At 41.9% G+C, this 18,531-nt stretch overlaps 1 protein-coding gene across 5 annotated transcripts in view; it reads left to right on the top strand.

The window, feature by feature from the left end:
• The window catches only part of DIS3L2 (DIS3 like 3'-5' exoribonuclease 2), a 386,722-nt gene that overhangs the window by 227,683 nt on the left and 140,508 nt on the right, over positions 1 to 18,531 (top strand). For all 5 annotated transcript variants that reach the window (XR_009009011.1, XM_007184723.2, XM_007184727.3 and 2 more), the window contains one exon: positions 16,297 to 16,376. Coding sequence is in view for 4 of the 5 variants with exons in the window: in XM_007184723.2 (XP_007184785.1) it covers positions 16,297 to 16,376 (80 nt within the window). In the remaining variant the exon portion in view is untranslated. The remainder of the gene's footprint in view (positions 1 to 16,296; positions 16,377 to 18,531) is intronic.

Below are 18,531 nucleotides of genomic sequence, written 5' to 3' on the forward strand. Positions count from 1 at the left end.
GAGGGAACGTCAAGACAGATAACAGTCCACCGCAGTTCTGTACCCTCCTGCCTTTATACATGATGCTACTGGTTATTTTTCTATCCCAGGAGTTTGAAAAATTTAAATGACCCTGATATCACAGGGGTGAAATACTAAGATGTAGGTTTTAGAGACAAATTTGGCTTGAATCATCTCTCTGCCACTTACTAGGTATGTATTCTTGGGCAAGTTACTTGAATTCTCTGAGCCTTTCTTTCTTTACAAGTTAAAAGGAATGTACAGTTACTATATTTCTCATGAGGTCATGGTGGGGGTTAAATATAATAACATGTAGAATGCTTACACAGGTCTAGCATATCCTATGCTTGATAAAATATTGCCCCTTCTTTCTTTCTGGTGAGCATTAAGACACATTGCCTTACCAAAAAGATGTTTGAGGTATATGTAGAGTACAAATCTCACACTGCCTTCTGCCCTCAAATTCTGTTCCCTCTTACCCCCTTTCTTTGGCCCCATTTCATCTACCCTTGCATATCAGTATATTCATAGTCCAAAGGACTTGGGTTCTAAACCTAGAAAATTCTCTAGGGCTGTGTTCCCAGGCCATAGCTAGAGGTCCCGAGACATCACCTGAAGTGGAATCTACTCTCACAGATAGATGGTACTTCTGGTAAAGGGACTATTAGCTCTACCACAGCCCCAGCCTTTTCTCTCATGGTTAGAGTTGAAGGAGCCCACTTAAAGACTTAATTCAGTAAATATTTGTTATCTTTACTATTTGCAAGACCCTGAAATAGGTATTGTTGGAATTGCAAAATATGTAATTGAAAGAAACAGTCCTTTCTGTCAAAGAGAATAAAGTCTGGAAGAAGAGATGATGGATCTACACAAATCACTAATTCAGGATGTTTAGTACAACTGGCTTACTAAGGCCCCATGTTAATGTACACAAGTCATCTTAAGGAGGGGTGGAAAAGTAGTTTGAAGCCAGATCATAGAGGCTATTGAACGCCAAGCTGAGGACTGTAATGTCAGGATAGCTGGAAGCCAGTGAGGATTTTTGAGAAAGGAGCGTAATCTAATGCTGTATTTTAGGAACTTTATCCTGGTAGTCAAATGCTAAAGGATCTGAAAGGCAGGAGAGCAGGAGAGGAGACTGGAGTCTAGCTGGGGAGCTGCTTCAGTAGGAAACGAGGGTGGGATTATGAATTCGGGCCCAGTCCAAGACTTGGTAAAGACTAGAAGATGGGGATTGGGCTGAGGTAGAGGGAGTATGTGGGGTGACTTGAACGCTGAAAGTGCAGGAAGAAGTGTGGACTGTAGATGGGAATCACCTGGGGTCCCTTGGGAGCTCCTCCTCTCCTGAAGATGGGGTGTAAGTGGAGAAGTAGCACTCCATGGTTCACTGCACCCTGCGGCCAAGGGAGCGCCAACTGTAACTAGGGGTGCTGCATTAGAGCTTGACTTGCCCTGCCCACCTCATAGGGAAACTTTGTGGGTGTTTGTTTGTTTTTTATAAATTTATTTATTTGTTTGTTTTTATTTTTGGCTGTGTTGGGTCTTCGTTGCTGCGCGCAGGCTTTCTCTAGTTGCGGCGAGCAGGGGCTACTCTTCGTTGCAGTGCGCTGGCTTCTCATTGCGGTGGCTTCTCTTGTTGCAGAGCATGGGCTCTAGGCGTGCGGGCTTCAGTAGTTGTGGCTTGTGGGCTCTAGAGCACAGGCTCAGTAGTTGTGGTGCACGGGCTTAGTTGCTCTGCGGCATGTGGGATCATCCCGGGCCAGGGGTCGAACCTGTGTCCCCTGCATTGGCAGGCAGATTCTTAACCACTGCGCCACCAGGAAAACCCCTGTTTTTGTTTTTTTGAGAAGGGAAAACTAGATGAATTTCGGTGCCTTATTTGAAAACTCTCTGGAGCAAACAGTAATTATGGACACGTTTTCATCTAAAGTCTATGTACTTAATATTAAAATCAGCCAGGAAGTCATTACCAGGCTGCTTTTTTTTAAACTGTAGAATCAGCTCTGTGAACAATGAAACAGAATTTTGGCCCCAAATTAATATTTAAAAGACATAAAGACTAGAGTTTGCTTTCCGCATTAGTGAGAAGAAAGAATTTACACTGTTTAATAAGAGAGTCCCTGATCATCTTAAAATATAGCTGAAATTTATTTTGACATTTTTGTTTGATTATATTGGTGGTGTTTTATTCAGCAGCAAATTTAATTAAAATGCTGGTATGTATTTCTTAAACAAGTCTCTCATCTCACTAAACTGAGACTCACTAATATTCTCAGTACTTTGCAGAACTGTGCAGGGTCTAATAAGGCTCATTCATGGTGCTTTAATCATGCTCGTAATAAAAAACAGTCATTTGGGGAATACATTTTCCAGGCAGTTTCCTTGCCCCCTGGGGGAAATATTTTGAGGCCTCCCAGTGACCGTGGGTTTAAAAGTCTTGACAGGGAAGTCCTAGAATCCTTGAAGAACTAGGCCTTTGAAAGATTCATTGTTATGGACTCTCCCTTTGAAAGAGACCACTTTATCTTACTCCTAAACATCTATAGGACAGACATAGCACTTTCTGAAAAGAAATTCTGGGTGATGTGGAAGAACAAACGTATGTAGGTAATCCAGTATGGGTAGTGTGTAATTTGAAGAATGATAGTTCCATTTTTATGGTTGCCGTAACAATCATACAGTTGTGCAAAAAATGTGTATAGCTTTTATAGACGGGAGCTGGCACCATTGCAATGATTCTTCTCGTATCAGAACAACTGTTTTCAGATCTGAAAAATAGGGGTGGCTTAACCCTTCCCCAGTTAGCTCAGCATGCTCCCTGAGAAGGCTCTTTGGATCTCTGGGGCTGTTGAAATGTATTCACCGCTTACATTTGCATTTTAGCCTGATAAATGGATTGAGAATTAAGGATGATGATCCTTCCAACAGCAGGTTCTGAATTCCTGGCTTGGGAATTCAAAGGATGAGAAAAAAAAAATACTGTTCCTCAAATAGAAATGTAGGAGAGATGTCTAGACATAGTTAATTCCTTGACTTTGTGACTATTCTTAATTCTGTCCACTAGAATTTAAATCCATTAAATACTGGCCTTTACCATTGTGTTTAAGTCTCTGATAAAGTCATATTAAAATTTGATTACATTTTCTGTTTTATTTTAATACATTAACTATGTCTGTTCTGGAAATTGCAAAGCAAATTTAACAGCGTAGTCTTTTAAAGTGAAAATATATCTATTCACGTTCCTTTTTTGGCTACTTTTTCCTATCTTTGGGTACCCATTCCAAAAGAAAGTACTGGGGACTTGACTTTCTCTGACATACTAAAGAATATCCATTTTGAATAAACTTGATGTCAGAATTCTGTATGTGGATTTTCAGGTTGAGGGTGAAAAGTTGTCAAATTTGGATTCGGTACCTAAAAACGAAGTCATTGACAACTTAGTCAACCACAGAGAAACTTTTCTCAAAGAAATTTGGGGGTAATTAGTAGTTCAGCCAGAATGCTTCTGGGGTGTTTAAATCTTAAGATAAAGTATGGGACTAAGGGGAACTAGAAGAGATGTCAGCTTCCATTTGAAATAAAACTTCTTGGCTTAATTACTTCTTTTAACACCTTCTCTTTTGAATTCCTGTTCCATTAAATCAAAGTTCTGTGACCTTAGGCAAATTACTTAATCTCTCTGAGCCTCAGTTTCCCCATTCATAAAACGAGAGTAAAAAACAATACCCACCATTATTATAATTCTAAGAGAATCACCTCTCAAGAGATTCTAGGAGATGTAGGAAAAAAAGTGTTTTTAACGAGAGCAAGATTTCCCACATATTGAAGTGAAGACCTCTAATATGTTTATCCTCTGCGAAGATTTTGCACATAGGAGAACTTTTTATGCCTAAACTCTAAACATTATATTTAGAGGCTTAGATATTTGATCCCTCTGTGGGAGCATTTCCTATAAGCTTACTGCTACTTCATTTTGTCCGATTTTAAAACTTATTTTGTATCAGTCAGTGTTCTTCTAGCCTGTTTTAAAGTAACCCCAATGTGATATTTTAAACCTGGGTCATAGGAAGACTCTACTCCCCAGAGGTAAAAGGAGAGAGAGATGTTCAGAGAGTGCTCTGGGTAGAAGGGCTTTGTGGGCGCGATGGGGCTCGGCGGCTCTCATTTCTCCCTTAGGCGTGCAGAGCTGCATTCTGAACACCTGCGAGCCTAGGTTTAAGACTTCTTGGGCAGGAAGTAAAAGAGAGCAGAGGCCAAGCCATTCATATCTACATATAAACTCTCTTGGTTGAGTTGTGCCCAGTAGTTCGGGGCCTTCAGGTAAACTAACTTGGTGGCCTCCAGGCCTTTGCTCTAGCTCTTCCTTTTGCCCAAGTCCTTCTTCCTCCATAAAGCCCATGGCTCACTCCTCACCTCCCTCAAGTCATCTTCAAGTGGCATCATCTCATTGAGGCCTCTGCTGACTACCCTATTTATAATTGTAGTCAGCACTTCCAACCTCCCTTGCTCTGTTCTAATGTTTCTTTTCTTTTTCCTCCATAGCACTTAATTACAATACTGTTTATTTTCTATCTTCTCCCTCACTAGAATGTAAGTGGACAGGATTCTTTGTTTGTTCTCATATGTGTCCCAGACACCTAGAGCAGTAAATGCCTGTAAATATTGAATGAAGGAATTCTGGCCTTCTTTCTCTTAACCTCTGATACCTTCACATTGACGTTGTACTGGTTCCTACAACTTCAATTTGCGCTTGACACAAAATAAGTGAAAACTTATGAAAAGAGCTACAATTACACATAGTTTTCAGCCATTTAGAACAAGAAAGGGATGGGTCTATTTCTTGGGAAAATTCATGGCTGCAGGATTACATGGCGAAAGAGGGATCCAGCTAATTCTTTGTGGCTGCAAAGGGCTGAATTATGAGGTTTCTCAGAATCAGATTTAATCAAGTCAGCTTATAAAGGTACTTTCCAATAGTTCGGGCTCCTGTCTGAAATTGAATGGCCTGCCTAATAAGTCAGTGACTTGTCCCCTTATCCTGAGTACTCAAGATGTGGGTTGATCTGTGTGATTGATTCTGGTTCGGAGGCATTTGGGGGATAAGATTTGGACTAGGGTGAACTCTGAGGAACTTCCAACTCTGTCGATTCTATGATTCTGGCCACTGAACTGATATGGAGTAATTTCCAGGATTTATTGTTAAGTGAAAAAGCAAGTTGCAAGAGAGAATTTGTAGGATTCGACTGTTCGTGTTAGAAAGAAGAGAAAATAAGAAAAAATATATATCAAAAAGAAAGCAGAAATGCAAAAAAGAATAAACCAGAAAATGATGAAATAGTTATCTCTAGGGGGTAGGAATAAGGTAGAAGGATAGAGATGAGAGTAAGACTTCTCTGAGTATACTTCAACTTTTGAACCATTTAGATGTTTTAAATATTCAACAATAAAATTAAATTTAAAAGGAAATAAAACTCTAAAATCGACATAAGACAATAACAAATGGTCCTAATGTTTATCAAATGTATAGCATTACTACACAGAGAAAAAAAGAATTCAGGTAACTTTTGGGCACTATGCTTTTTGAGCACTTTGTACATCCTTAGTGACTATATTCTAAGGATAAAACTCCAAAGAAATCTTCATAGATACTTTGCTGCTAGTGGATACTGGGATTGTAATTCTGAAACTGTTTTGAATATTGAAGACATTGGGAGCTGAGGTTCTCAGTGGAAGAATAAAAATATAAATATAGAATGCGGGAAGAGGAGGAAGACCTCTAGTATTAGAGGTCAGTTGGAGGTGTAAATGTGACTCACGACTTTTAAGCAGTATATTAGGTTGAACCACAGGAAATTGCCAGTTTTAGGCCGTAACTAGTCAAATATCAGCAATTCCATGCGATTTAACTCAGTATTTTCTAATTCAGCTCACTAAAAGGGCCTAGAAGTAATGACACCTGAGTAGTAATGAGCACAGCGATCTAGGACCCTATGTTGGTTTCTACATAATGTTCATTCCCCACTGAAAGAAATCTGGGCTCCTTAGGGACATGGTGGTTATTAATCTGGGCAGGAAATGTATGAGGTGAGCCTGAAATAGTTGCTGTGCCAGACAGCCTAGAAGCGCTCGAAGACTTGTGGAGACACGTTGCAAGGACACAGGGGGTCACTTGAAAGGCCTCCACCAACCTAATTCGGGACAATTTGAGTATCAGAAAGAATAGTAATGGGAATGGATAATACATTTAATTTTTTTTAAGTCAGTGCATCTGTAATAATACTCGAAAAGAAACCAAAAACCAACAAACAAAAAAGTAGGGTCAGTGCAGGAAAAGCTCTTGACTTTGAAGAGTCAGCTCATAAATACAGAAGGTATTATATAGGATTAGAAAAATCACCATTTTATAACTTGCGAAGTTATGATTGATTCAGGCAAAAATCATCAGTGGAAGCTAAAATCACTGGCTGAAAGGTTCTTTGAGAACAGGATATTCACATGATCTAAAAGTCTTATTCCACAGATTACTTATTAATTATAAAGGGTAAAAGGTAGCCTTATAATAGAAAGATCTGGCTATTAGCACCTTAGCGAATCAAATCTGGCAACCTCACAGTCTGTGCCTTCTGAAGGAATGCAGTACGAAGTGCACACTATCCCCTGTGAAGTATTCACGGCAAAAGTTCACCGTGAATCTAGTCAAGACTTAAAACCTAACTTTCTGTTTGTTGGAAATTCAGAGAGAATTAATTTTGCCACGTTTGATTTATTTCTGTCCTTTCCTCTCTTCCTCCTTACATGAGGAAACAAGCTGATAAATCTAGAACGTGAGACATTCTACAAGACAACTGGCCTGGACTCTTCAAAAGAAAAAAAAGCAGTGTTATATTTTTTAAAAATAATAAATAAAGATAGAGGGATTCATATACATTAAACAGACTAAAGAGACATGACTACCAAATACTGTGTAAACCTTGATTAGAGCCTAGATTAGGAGGAAAACAATTTTGTGAGACAATTGAAGACACTTAAATATGATCTGTAAATTGGATATAGGAAATTAATCTTAACTGTGGTGGTAGTATTCTTGTTCTGTAGAAGAATGCCGTTATTCTTAGAAAACACATGCAAAAGAATGGAGGGGTAAAGTATCATGATCTGTACTACATAATTTAAAATAGTTCAGATGTAAAAAAAAAAAAAAAGCTAGGTATATGAAGGGAGGAACAGAGGGAGGAGAAAGATAAAGCAAATATGTCAAAGTGTTGACATTTGATGAATCTTAATGAGAGGCATATGAATGTTAATTTTACTCTTCTTTAAATTTTCCTGAAAGTTTAACATTTTTCAAAATGAAAATTGAGGGGAAGAAAGTTAATTTTAACATATTCTCTGAGTGTAAACCATGGCTTTCCTGGCCCATGCGGTGGCCTCTGGCTCCCAAGGTACCAGGCCAACCTTGTCCTGTGACCTCTGCTCCAGGGTGTTGTTTTTCTGAAGTACAAAAAGAGGCACAGAATGGCGAGAGGTTCAGTGAGTGGGTGAGTAAATGAACATAACAAGGGAGACCATTTTAGTCATTTCTGATTCCGTTCTCATTTTATCACAGTCCTTTGGAAAGTAACCTAATCACGATGTTCACTTGGTCTAGAATTTTGCTAAAGCTTGAGGTAGACCTTTGGTGGACCCTAGATTGAAAACCCCTAGTTGGGTGAAAAGAGCCTGCCCAGAGCATTGCCTCCGTTCTTTCTGTTCTCCCTGTGGCCTCCTCTGTGTCGTTTCATCACTATGGGGAAGTGGAGGGACAGATGGACCAAGATCTCCTTCTGCTTTAAATAGACCTTAGTCTTTTTTTGTTCTGAAAAATCTGTGGTTTGTGCCAGACTTTTTAGCATCTGTTGTGGCAGTAGAACTGAGTGAAAGGGTATTAACATATCCACAGCTGCCATCAGAAAAAATAAAAGGTCCAGCCCTGCTGCCCTGAGGGGCGCTGATTCAGGTTTGAATGATGCTCCCTGCTCCCTTGGCCTTGGAGAGGAGAGGTCGGCCCATCCCTGAGGAAAGTCAGTGTGAAAGGGAAGCTCAGCTGAGTTCAGCGTCTGACTTGACTGGTTCGTCCTAGCCCCCATCTGGCTGGACTCCCCACGTGGTGCTCCGTAGAGACGCATTACCGTGGTTGAAGGCTCCAGCTCTTCAGTTATTTTTCCTGCTCCGGTTTACATAAAATTATCTGGTTTCTATATAAACTCTGATACCATCTAATCTAAGAAAGTGGTAAAAACTGTACTCTTTATCCTCCTAAGGTTATTTCTTAAATACTTTCCATCTCTTTTCACCCATTCACCATCACTGACCCAGATCCTCCTCACCAGAATTGCTTGTGAGCAAGGAGACAAACCCAGAGTCACGGACAGAGGAGGGCCTCTATAAATTTTGTTAGTCTGGAATTGGTCCCTGAACCACAGTTTGTAAAACACTGTTTTATGAGAAAAGAAGATGGGATGAAGACAGAAAAGGACACCCTTGGAAACAATAACACTGTGGTGTGACCACAGGGTTGGACGCCAGGAGGTCATGAGTTCTAATCCTAAGTGTATTTCCCAAGTCACAGTGGCAAAATTGAATGGAAAAGTGCTAAAGAGAGCCCTTTGGTCATTTTTTCATTCACGTATCCATCAGCTATTCATTACATGTGTGCCTTCAGTGTGCTGGAAGAGATACACAGATAGGTCAGGATCAGAGCCAGACCTTGAGGAGCTCTCAGCCTTGTCACAGTGATAAGACATGTCCATAAGTAACCACCAGCATGCCAGGGGTAGTGGTCAGTGCCATTGAACTGGGGCAGGTTGCAGGCATGGACAGGGCAGCTGGGGGAGAGGCAGGTTCTACTCTCTGGAGCCATGAAGGTTCCCTGGAAAAAAGATGGCATTGCAGCCAGGCCTTTAAAAGTTAGGTAGGTCTTAGACATTGGAGATTGGTGGGATAAATGTCCTAATGTTGGGAACAGCACAAACAGTGTTTCAGGGACCAGAGGGTGTAGAGAAAAGTTTGTCATACAAGGTACACATTGGGAGTGTGCAATCTGACTAGAAAAATACAGGCCAGGGCCATATCATGAAAGGCTTTGAATTCTAAGCTGAATTTCTATTTTAGTCAGTAAGGAGTTGATGAAGGCTTTTTTACCAAGCACATGCTTTAAGATGATTAATCTGGCAGCAGCCATGACCTTGGGGAGAGCAATTTCTGTGATGTCGTAGGGGCCATGGCCAAAATCCAGTGAGGTAAATGGTGACAACGTGGTGAGTAAATGTTGCTGTGGAGACTAGACAGCTGCTTCCAGCTGCAAGGAGGTAGAGATGTTGGTCCCCTGAGGAGGAAGAGGACGCAAGGTCAGAGGAAGAGTGTGTGAGTGACAGAGGAACAGAAGTTCTTTCTATGATTTTGTTATTTCCTGGGATTCTTGGCCAGGTCATAATGGATTATAGAAGGCTTTTAGTTATTCTTCATGTGTTCTTTTCTCGGACCAATGGCTTCGAGTAAAACAATCTTCGAAGTTTTCTGTCACTTTAAAAAGTTCGACTAAGCCCTTCAGTCACGTGCCTTCAGAAATTCTGGTTACATAACGCTGCTCTGAACTGGAATTCTGCAGCCTCATGCACTGGAGCCTCGTTCTTTCCCTCCCCCACCTGGCACTCTATTTTCTGTGGGTCAGGGTTAGCTTCTTTCTAACCATTGTTGCGGAACTCTTTAAATATTTGGTCTCACAGGTTCTAAAAGCTGGCAGGCCAGGCTGCTCCCTGCAGGTTGTGAGACCAAAGCCTTCCAGAAAAGGAGCCAGTAAAATCCCAAAAGCATGTTAACGGAGTTTAACAGCTGCATGGAGCACTGCCCCTGTGGGGCCGGGCTCCCAAGTGCTGAGGCCAGCAGCCCGCAGCCGCTGCGGCCCACAACCAGGAGGAGCCCTCCTGCACCACATCGTGGCCGATTCGTAATTGTGGTGATGACAACAGATTAAATCACTGGCTCTCAGCACTGAGGACTGGGGTTTGTCAGGGTCACTCACTGTTCCCTTGCTTCTCCCAATTTTCCATAGCGAGAGAGCAAGTTTGGAGTCCACTGCTACAGTACAAATACTTGCTGGGAGCTCTCCAAGTTTTACTCTGTCTAGAAGTTAGTTCTCTTAGTAGCCTATACTGAATGTCTCTCTTTCTTCCAGCATCCCCTCAACACATGATTCTGAAATGTAACTCCTCAATATATGTGTGTATGTTTTTGTACCCTAGTTGTTTTTTTTTTTAATGATTTGAGGCAACTTGCAGATAAACATATAATGCAATGAATAATTTTTAAATTGGGCTACAGGGCAAAAGGATTATACGAATAGGAAAATTAGAGTACACCCAGGATAAAGGTTAGTTCACAAAGTTCAAACTACAAATAAGATCCTCTGGAAACAGATCACACGTGTTTTTCTGAGTTTTCTAGCAGGCAAAGCAAAGAAGGAAACTTAAAAGGATAAAATTCACATGTGTGTAAGGTACAAGCAAACCATCAGCTCAAGAGAAGAAGAGTGAGTCCTTGCACTGCATAAACTTGCTCCGTAAGTGCTCATAAAAGGGGCACTGAGTGAGCAAATGAGCAAGGCCCTTATCAGCTTCCCTGCAGCGAATAGCATAGCCACTTGTTTGACTTCTTGCAGTATTCCATGGGGTAGGCTTGGTGGTAAGGCTCCATGTGACAAGGACTCCACGGGAGGCCTGTGCAGGGTGTTTCAGTGTAGTTTATCACCTTTCAAAGGTGTCTGGGAGATTCTGTGCCACAAAAAAAGTGCCAAGATCAAATGGGTCTGGCAAGAACTATGCGATACCAGCATACTGAAGGCTCTGAGAAGTCCTACTATTAAAAAATTGGGACTTCCCTGGTGGTGCAGAGGTTAAGAATCCTCCTGCCAATGCAGGGAACACGGGATCGAGCCCTGGTCTGGGAAGATCCCACAGGCTGCGGAGCAACTAAGCCCGTGCGCCACAACTACTGAGCCTGCTCTCTAGAGCCCGCAAGCCACAACTCCTGAGCCTGTGTGCCACAACTGTTGAAGCCTGCTTGCCTAGAGCCCAAGCTCTGCAACAAGCGAAGCCACTGCAATGAGAAGCCCACGCACCACAACGAAGAGTAGCCCCCACTCGCTGCAACTAGAGAAAGCCTACGCGCAGCAACGAAGACTCAACGCAGCTAAAAATAAAATAAATTAAATAAATTAATTTAAAAAAAAAAAGAAAAAGAAATTGGCTCAGCATTTACCAAACTGATTTAATCACAAGACCTTTTAAAAAAAATTAAAACACTTACTGGGAAACACTGATCTAAAACAGGGATCAGCAAACTTTCTGCTAAGGGTCAGATAGATATTTTAGCATACAGTCCTGTCAGAACTACTCTACTCAGAGCAGCCATTGTATCCAAAAAGCATGACTGGATTCCAATAGAGCTTCATTTATGTATACTGAAATTTGAACTTCATATAATTTTCACGTGTCATGAAATAATATTTTTCTTCTTCTTCTTATTTTTTTTCAATCATTTAAAAAGACAAAAACCATTCTTAGCTTGCAGACCATTCAGAAACAGGTGGCAGGCCCAATTTGGTCTGTGAGCTGTAGTTTGCCGACCCCTGATCAAAAGTAATGTTTGGATGGTATGTCTTCCAGCAAGTTTTCCTGAGTACCATTCCTCAGAGTTGTTTTATTTTTATTTTTTTATTATTTTTTGTGTGTGGTGGTTAATTTTTTTTTTATTTTTAAAAAACTTTTATTTATTTATTTATTTATAAAATTTATTTATTTATTTATTTATGGCTGTGTTGTGTCTTCGTTTCTGTGCGAGGGCTTTCTCTAGTTGTGGCAAGCGGGGGCCACTCTTCATCGCGGTGCGTCAGCCTCTCACTATCGCGGCCTCTCTTGTTGCAGAGCACAGGCTCCAGACGCGCAGGCTCAGTAATTGTGGCTCACGGGCCCAGTTGCTCAGCGGCATGTGGGATCTTCCCAGACCAGGGCTTGAACCCGTGTCCCCTGCATTGACAGGCGGATTCTTAACCACTGCGCCACCAGGGAATCCCTATTTTATTTATTTTTATACAGCAGGTTCTTATTAGTTATCTATTTTATACATATTAGTGTATATATGTCAATCCCAATCTCCCAATTCATCCCACCCCCCCGCCTTTCCCCCCTTGGTGTCCATACATTCTCTACATCTGTGTCTCTATTTCTGCCTTGCAAACCAGTTCATCTGTACCATTTTTCTAGATTCCACATATATGCGTTAATATACGATATTTGTTTTTCTCTTTCTGACTTACTTCATTCTGTATGACAGTCTCTAGGTCCATCCACGTCTCTACAGATGACCCAGTTTCATTCCTTGCTGAGTAATATTCCATTGTATATATGTACCACATCTTCTTTATCCGTTCATCTTTCGATGGGCATTTAGGTTGCTTCCATGAGCTGGCTATTGTAAATAGTGCTGCAGGGAACATTGGGGTGCATGTGTCTTTTTGAATTATGGTTTTCTCTGGGTATATGCCCAATAGTGGGATTGCTGGGTCATATGGTAATACTATTTTTAGTTTTTTAAGGAACCTCCATATTGTTCTCCATAGTGGCTGTATCAATTTACATTCCCACCAACAGTGCAAGAGGCTTCCCTTTTCTCCACACCCTCTCCAGCATTTGTTTGTAGATTTTCTGATGATGCCCATTCTGACTGGTGTAAGGTGATACCTCATTGTAGTTTTGATTTGCATTTCTCTAATAATTAGTGATGTTGAGCAGCTTTTCATGTGCCGCTTGGCCATCTGTATGTCTTCGTTGGAGAAATATCTATTTAGGTCTTCTGCCCGTTTTTTGATTGGGTTGTTTGTTTTTTTAGTATTGAGCTGCATGAGCTGTTTATATATTTTGGAGATTAATCCTTTGTCTGTTGATTTGTTTGCAAATATTTTCTCCCATTCTGAGGGTTGTCTTTTCGTCTTGTTTATAGTTTCCTTTGCTGTGCAAAAGCTTTTGAGTTTCATTAGGTCCCATTTGTTTATTTTTGTTTTTATTTCCATTACTCTAGGAGGTGGGTCAAAAGAGATCTTGCTGTGATTTATGTCCAGTGTTGTTTTAATTTAGACTTTTATTTTTCTGGCTTAAGAGCAGATTTTCTTAAAAAAGTGTAGTAGAGGATTGGTTTGAGTGCTTATAGGCTAGTCTAAGGTTTTTCTCAGAAACGATGTGTGGGCCCTCTCAGAAATGACAGTTACAAACTAATAGTTGAAGCCTTAAAGTTTTACTGTGTCACACATGGCTGAATTGATTTGAGGCTGGAAGGGTTTTAATGGGCATTATTATTCATTCATAGAAATAAAAGTCTCAAAACACCCAGAGACATTTGATTTTAAGAAAGTATAACTTCCCAGTCAACTCTCCAAGTAAACCAGTAAACTGTGGCCCCCATCAAGCTAAGAGTATTTTTTATTTTAACTTGAGGAACGTTCTTTCAGTTTCTTATGTTGTCATTATGATGGTTGATGGAGAACCCAAACTTTCCCACCACCAATTCTAACATTTCAGTTTCAGTTCAACAGGTATTTATTGAGTACTCAGGATATACAGTGCATTTTGCTGGCTTTTATGGGGGATACAAAAAGGAACAAGAAGCAGACAGTTCCTTCTTTACCCTGTGAATCAAGTTCAAGATCCTCACCAATTTAGAGCCCATTACCATGCTATCAGGATTAATTTCACTTCCTTGTCTCTTCCTGTCAGCATGCATGCATTCATTCATTTGACAAACATTTGTGAGTTGCAACCTCTGTTCATAGCACTGTAACACAAAGCCCTCCAAGAGCTTGCTTTCCAGGGGACATCGGTGTTTCTCTTTCCCTCTGGCACTCTTGTGTAATTACAGTTTCTTTTACATAGTGAAACAAATTATTTCTTTATCTCCTGAGACCTCAGCATTTATGTTCCCCACACTGTATGTGCCTATTCTTGAGATGTTTAGTGAGAAGAGTGGATCTTCTGATGAAGCACTCTTCCTGGGACTGTGCTCTAAGTGCTCTCGTTCCTCCACCTGAGTGGCACCCACCTTTCCCTCTCCCCTTTTCTTAGTGTACCAGTGAGTAGATAGTTTTACCAGATTCATCATTTTAAAGCTATTAACTATATTAAGCAATAGGAGTCTATAAGATTGTTGAATATCCTTATAAGCAGTATTATGTATCTGATTATTTTTTGATTGGAGGAGATTTTATACAGTGTTAATTTTTTCCACTTATAATAGTAATACTTAATCATAGTGCGAATTTGAAAAATATGGACAAGTATAAAGGAAAAATATTAATCCATAATTCTACTACCCATCAATCAATTCTATTAACAATTTTTTTTACTTTCCTTGATTCAGAAATCACATTTAAAATTTTAAAAAAAATTTAAATTAATAAACAGTAAAATTGACCTTTATTTGTTGTACAGTTCTATGAATGTTGACACATATAGGTTCACGTAGCCACCACCGCAATCAAGATACAGAAAAGCTCCATTCCCTCAGAACAAGCACCCCTTTCTAATCCTACCTTCCCCAAGCCCTGAGAATCACTTATGTCTCTGTTATATAATTTTGTCTTTTTGAGAATGTCATATAAATGGAATCATAGACGGTGTAAGCTTGTGAGAGTGGCTTCCTTGACATAATACCTTTGAGATTCATCCAAGTTGTTGCGTGTATGAGTAATTTGTTCCTTTTTGTTGCTCAGTGGTATTCCATGGTGTAGATGTACCATAGTTTGGTTATCCATTTATCCACTTACCATTTAAGAGTCTTCTTTAAAAAAAATCTTGACATTTCTGAAATCCTGAAGTACTTTAAAATCAATGTATATATTTAACGTGGTCGGGGTTTTTGTTTCCCCTAAAAGCTATTATTGAATTGATAGTGTGTCCTAGAATTAATACTGTCTTAGAATCAAGGTGTTATGGTGGTGAGATGATCAGTATGGAGGATCAGAGAGGGCTGGTGAGGGTTATCAGGAGTGAGGGAACGGAGCAGTAAGGGGACAGGTAAAGGAAGGCCCCGAGAGCTTTGCAGCCCAGCGCCCAGAGCTGCTGGGCAGCCTCTAAGGGCTTTGGGGAAGTTTTGAGCAGAAGAGCAACATAGGCAATAAGACTTTAAGAACAAAGCCAACTAACTGTGGTGACTGCCAGGATGTCCACCATCATCAGTGTTGATGAGGCAGGAGGGGACCGGGGAATGGCAGCAGTGGGGCTGATCGTACTGGAGGGAATGGAGGAAGAACTTGAGGAGAGTCCAGTGGGAGCAGGGAATGCTGACTAGAGAGCCTGTGTATGGGGAAGGGGGAGGCTGGTTCCTGCTGAACACCCTGACTTCCAGGCCAGTGCCTCGGGAGACGGGGCAGGAGGTGTGGAGAACTTAGGACCGACTGCCCAAATCTTAGGTATTTATATGGTGTGAATGGGTAGGTTGGGTGGGTCATGTTATTTGGGAAATTCTAAAGCAAAACGAGAATGTCCAGGAGCTTCACAGATTAAGAATGAGATGTGCATAGGAATACTGTGTGGAGATAAATAGGCATAGGGTGTACTTAATTATGTGAGCTTGGATGAAGTATATGATTATTTCATGGAAATAAACTGTGATTAGGGCCATTTCCAAGTAGAATTGCATCATGGCTAACTGTATGGGCCCAGAGTTTTCTGCAGAACCTATTCTTGAGTCCCATCCCCCTGTGTCACAAGCCAGATGGTTTATTCTTTGGCACACCCCACTTTTGCAAGATAGGAGAAGGAGCAGTAAATCATCCTCATATAATGCTTGAAGGACAGGTTCCCATCAGCCACTGAGGAAGAGGGAGGCAGAAGAAAGAACTGACTGTTGGAGAGTACTTTGCCAAAGGGACTTGCCCCTCTTGTCAGGTAACGTCTTGGGAAGCCTCATTCATGGAAGCTGCCTCACTTCCACCTGCGCACACCTGTTCTAACTCAGGATCAAGGAGAAGTAGGGGCCAGTCAGCAGAGAGGAAGAGAAAGACACTCAGAGACAGTACGGAGCCTTGTTATCGTCCCCCAGTTTACGTTTTATTAAAGATCCCCTGTTAGAGAGACAAGAGGGAAGTTACTCCCCACTTTGTCTACCATTTATATATTTGCAAAAGAGCTGTTCTTTAAAGCTGTACTACAGTGGGGTAAAGTTTCCGTTATTAGTGGCCTTGCTAATTATGTCTTCCATCTTCCCTAGAAAAGACTGTGTCTTCACCATCGACCCATCAACTGCCCGAGACCTCGACGACGCCCTCTCCTGCAAGCCCATCGCTGACGGTAGGATGGAAGCGTCTCTCCCCCTCTAGGTGGCAGGCAGCGTGCACCCCTGTGTGGCCAGCCTGGCTGCCTGGTACTCCCTGAACTTGCCGTAGGCCCTGAGCCTGCACAGTATGTGACCGAAAGATTGCACTGCTGACTGACTTCAGTGAGAGTGAGAATAAGAAATGTCCCCTTGCTAGGACCCTTCTCAGGCCTCAGAAGGGACAGCAGCGCAGGCAGAAGAACTAATTTCAGGCCTGGCCCTGCAGGAGGCTGCAGTGAGGGCATAATGTGTTAAAGAAGGCCCCTAAGCTCTGCTTCGGAGAAGCACAGAGTTTTTTTACCTGAATTGAACGACACACTGGGGTGATTCAAGGGGTGCTGTCCAAAGACGTGCTCAGCAGAAGCGGCAGGAACGCCTCCCCTGAGGAAGTCCCTCAAGGCTTGAGCTGGAGAAGCTTGCTCCGCCCCGCGTAGGTCTTCATCTGTCCAGCAAGTTACAGAAGGCAGCTGTTAGAGGCTCCTGCAACATTCTTTTGGGATGGAGCCAGAAAGGAAAAAGTGGGCTTTGATGCCACTGGTCTTTGAAAACTATCATAGGGGGAGGGGAAAATGTGTGAGGTATGAAAAGAGCAAACCCTAGCCATGCCTTCCTAATGGCCCTCCAGATGAGCCGCTGAGAGTCTGGAGCTGCTGCCTGCCCCTCACTGGGGTGGGGTCTGGTGACTGCTGTGGCTTTAGTTATTCTCCGATAGGGCTTTGACACTCACGTGGCCTTTGATGGCTTGCCCATGATGGCATGCAGTCTTGCGGCTTCAATCTCCTGCACAGTGTTGGTGGCCCAGTGGCCTGGTCTTGGCAGACACTGCAGAGATGTTCACATATTCCATTAAAGCAGAACTTCATGGGCTCAGCATGTTGCCTCTTCTCCATAAAAGACAGTGAGCTTCAGTAGATACAAAGCTGAGAGACAGAAAACATCACTGCCCAGAGATGCTTTCATCTTCTTTTAGTGAGTCTTCCTTGAAACTGTGGGCAATGGTGCTCAGTGTTTTCAACTAAAGAAAATTGAAAGGAAGATAAAGCATAAAGAGAGAAAAAAAGTTCCCATGGAAATTTCAGAGGAATTATATATTTTTTAAATCTAAAGTTTAAGCAGCCTACTTTAAAAAGCAAATACTACGTTGGTTTCTTATATCCTGAGCATTGTTTGCTGCATGGAAAGGCTTGGGCATATCACTCTCACATCCACTTCCCTGAGCCCCAGTTGAAAAGTGCCCCCCCACCGGCAGAAAGCCAGGTGACACTGGACCTCACTTCCTGTATTTCCTTTCTCTCCAGCTTCATAGCCCTGCTCTATTTGTAGCCTAATGCTTGGAAACAGTTGCTTCGTTTATTTTGGCCACTTCTATAGTTGTTACTGGTGGAAGGGTAGGCCTAATCCCTGTTAGCCCATCTCAGCTGGCCCACATGGTATTCCCCTTGCAGGGACACCAGGGAGCAGGCACGTGCCTTGCCCCACTCACTCCACATGCTACGTGTCATGTCTAGGGTGCCAGCTTACCAGCAGAGGCTTCGTGTAGGGAAAAGGTGGAGCAGGAAGGATTGACTGGGGACAAGTTGTACATGTTTATAAATTTCCAACCAAAGAATATGCTTTGTCAGACAATCTAAAACCAATTGTTTTCAATCTGCTGTTCAGGGAGAGCATTCATAATGAGGGAAATCATTTAGCAGTGTAAGATGAAGGAAAAGGAGAGGAAGCAGAGGCAGAGAAGTGAGTCAGAGAAACATTAAAATTGTTTAGAGATGTAGGTAGAAGAAACTGGACTGGAGGTGGTGGCATTATTATTAATGGGGGTGGGGAGGACAGCTGTGAAGAAGGGGTGATGACAGAAAAGAATCAATGGAAATGGATTTGGAGTTGAGGGAGGGGAATCCAAGACGGGGCAAAAGTTTCAACCTGGATGGCGAGGAGACGGCATCTACAAGTTAGAAATCGGGAAATCAGGAGGACCAGCTGGTTTTGGAGAGAGCATGTCTACATGGAGCTGTGTGTCTGATGATATGTGTCTATATAAGCTGCTGCAAATGCTCTGCAGAGGAGGCTAAATGTGTGCAGTCCATCTAATCATACACAGAGAGCCATGAAGAAGAGGAGATAACTCAGCAA

This window comes from Balaenoptera acutorostrata, chromosome 8 (assembly GCF_949987535.1).
Source record: "Balaenoptera acutorostrata chromosome 8, mBalAcu1.1, whole genome shotgun sequence".
Lineage (NCBI taxonomy): Eukaryota > Metazoa > Chordata > Mammalia > Artiodactyla > Balaenopteridae > Balaenoptera > Balaenoptera acutorostrata.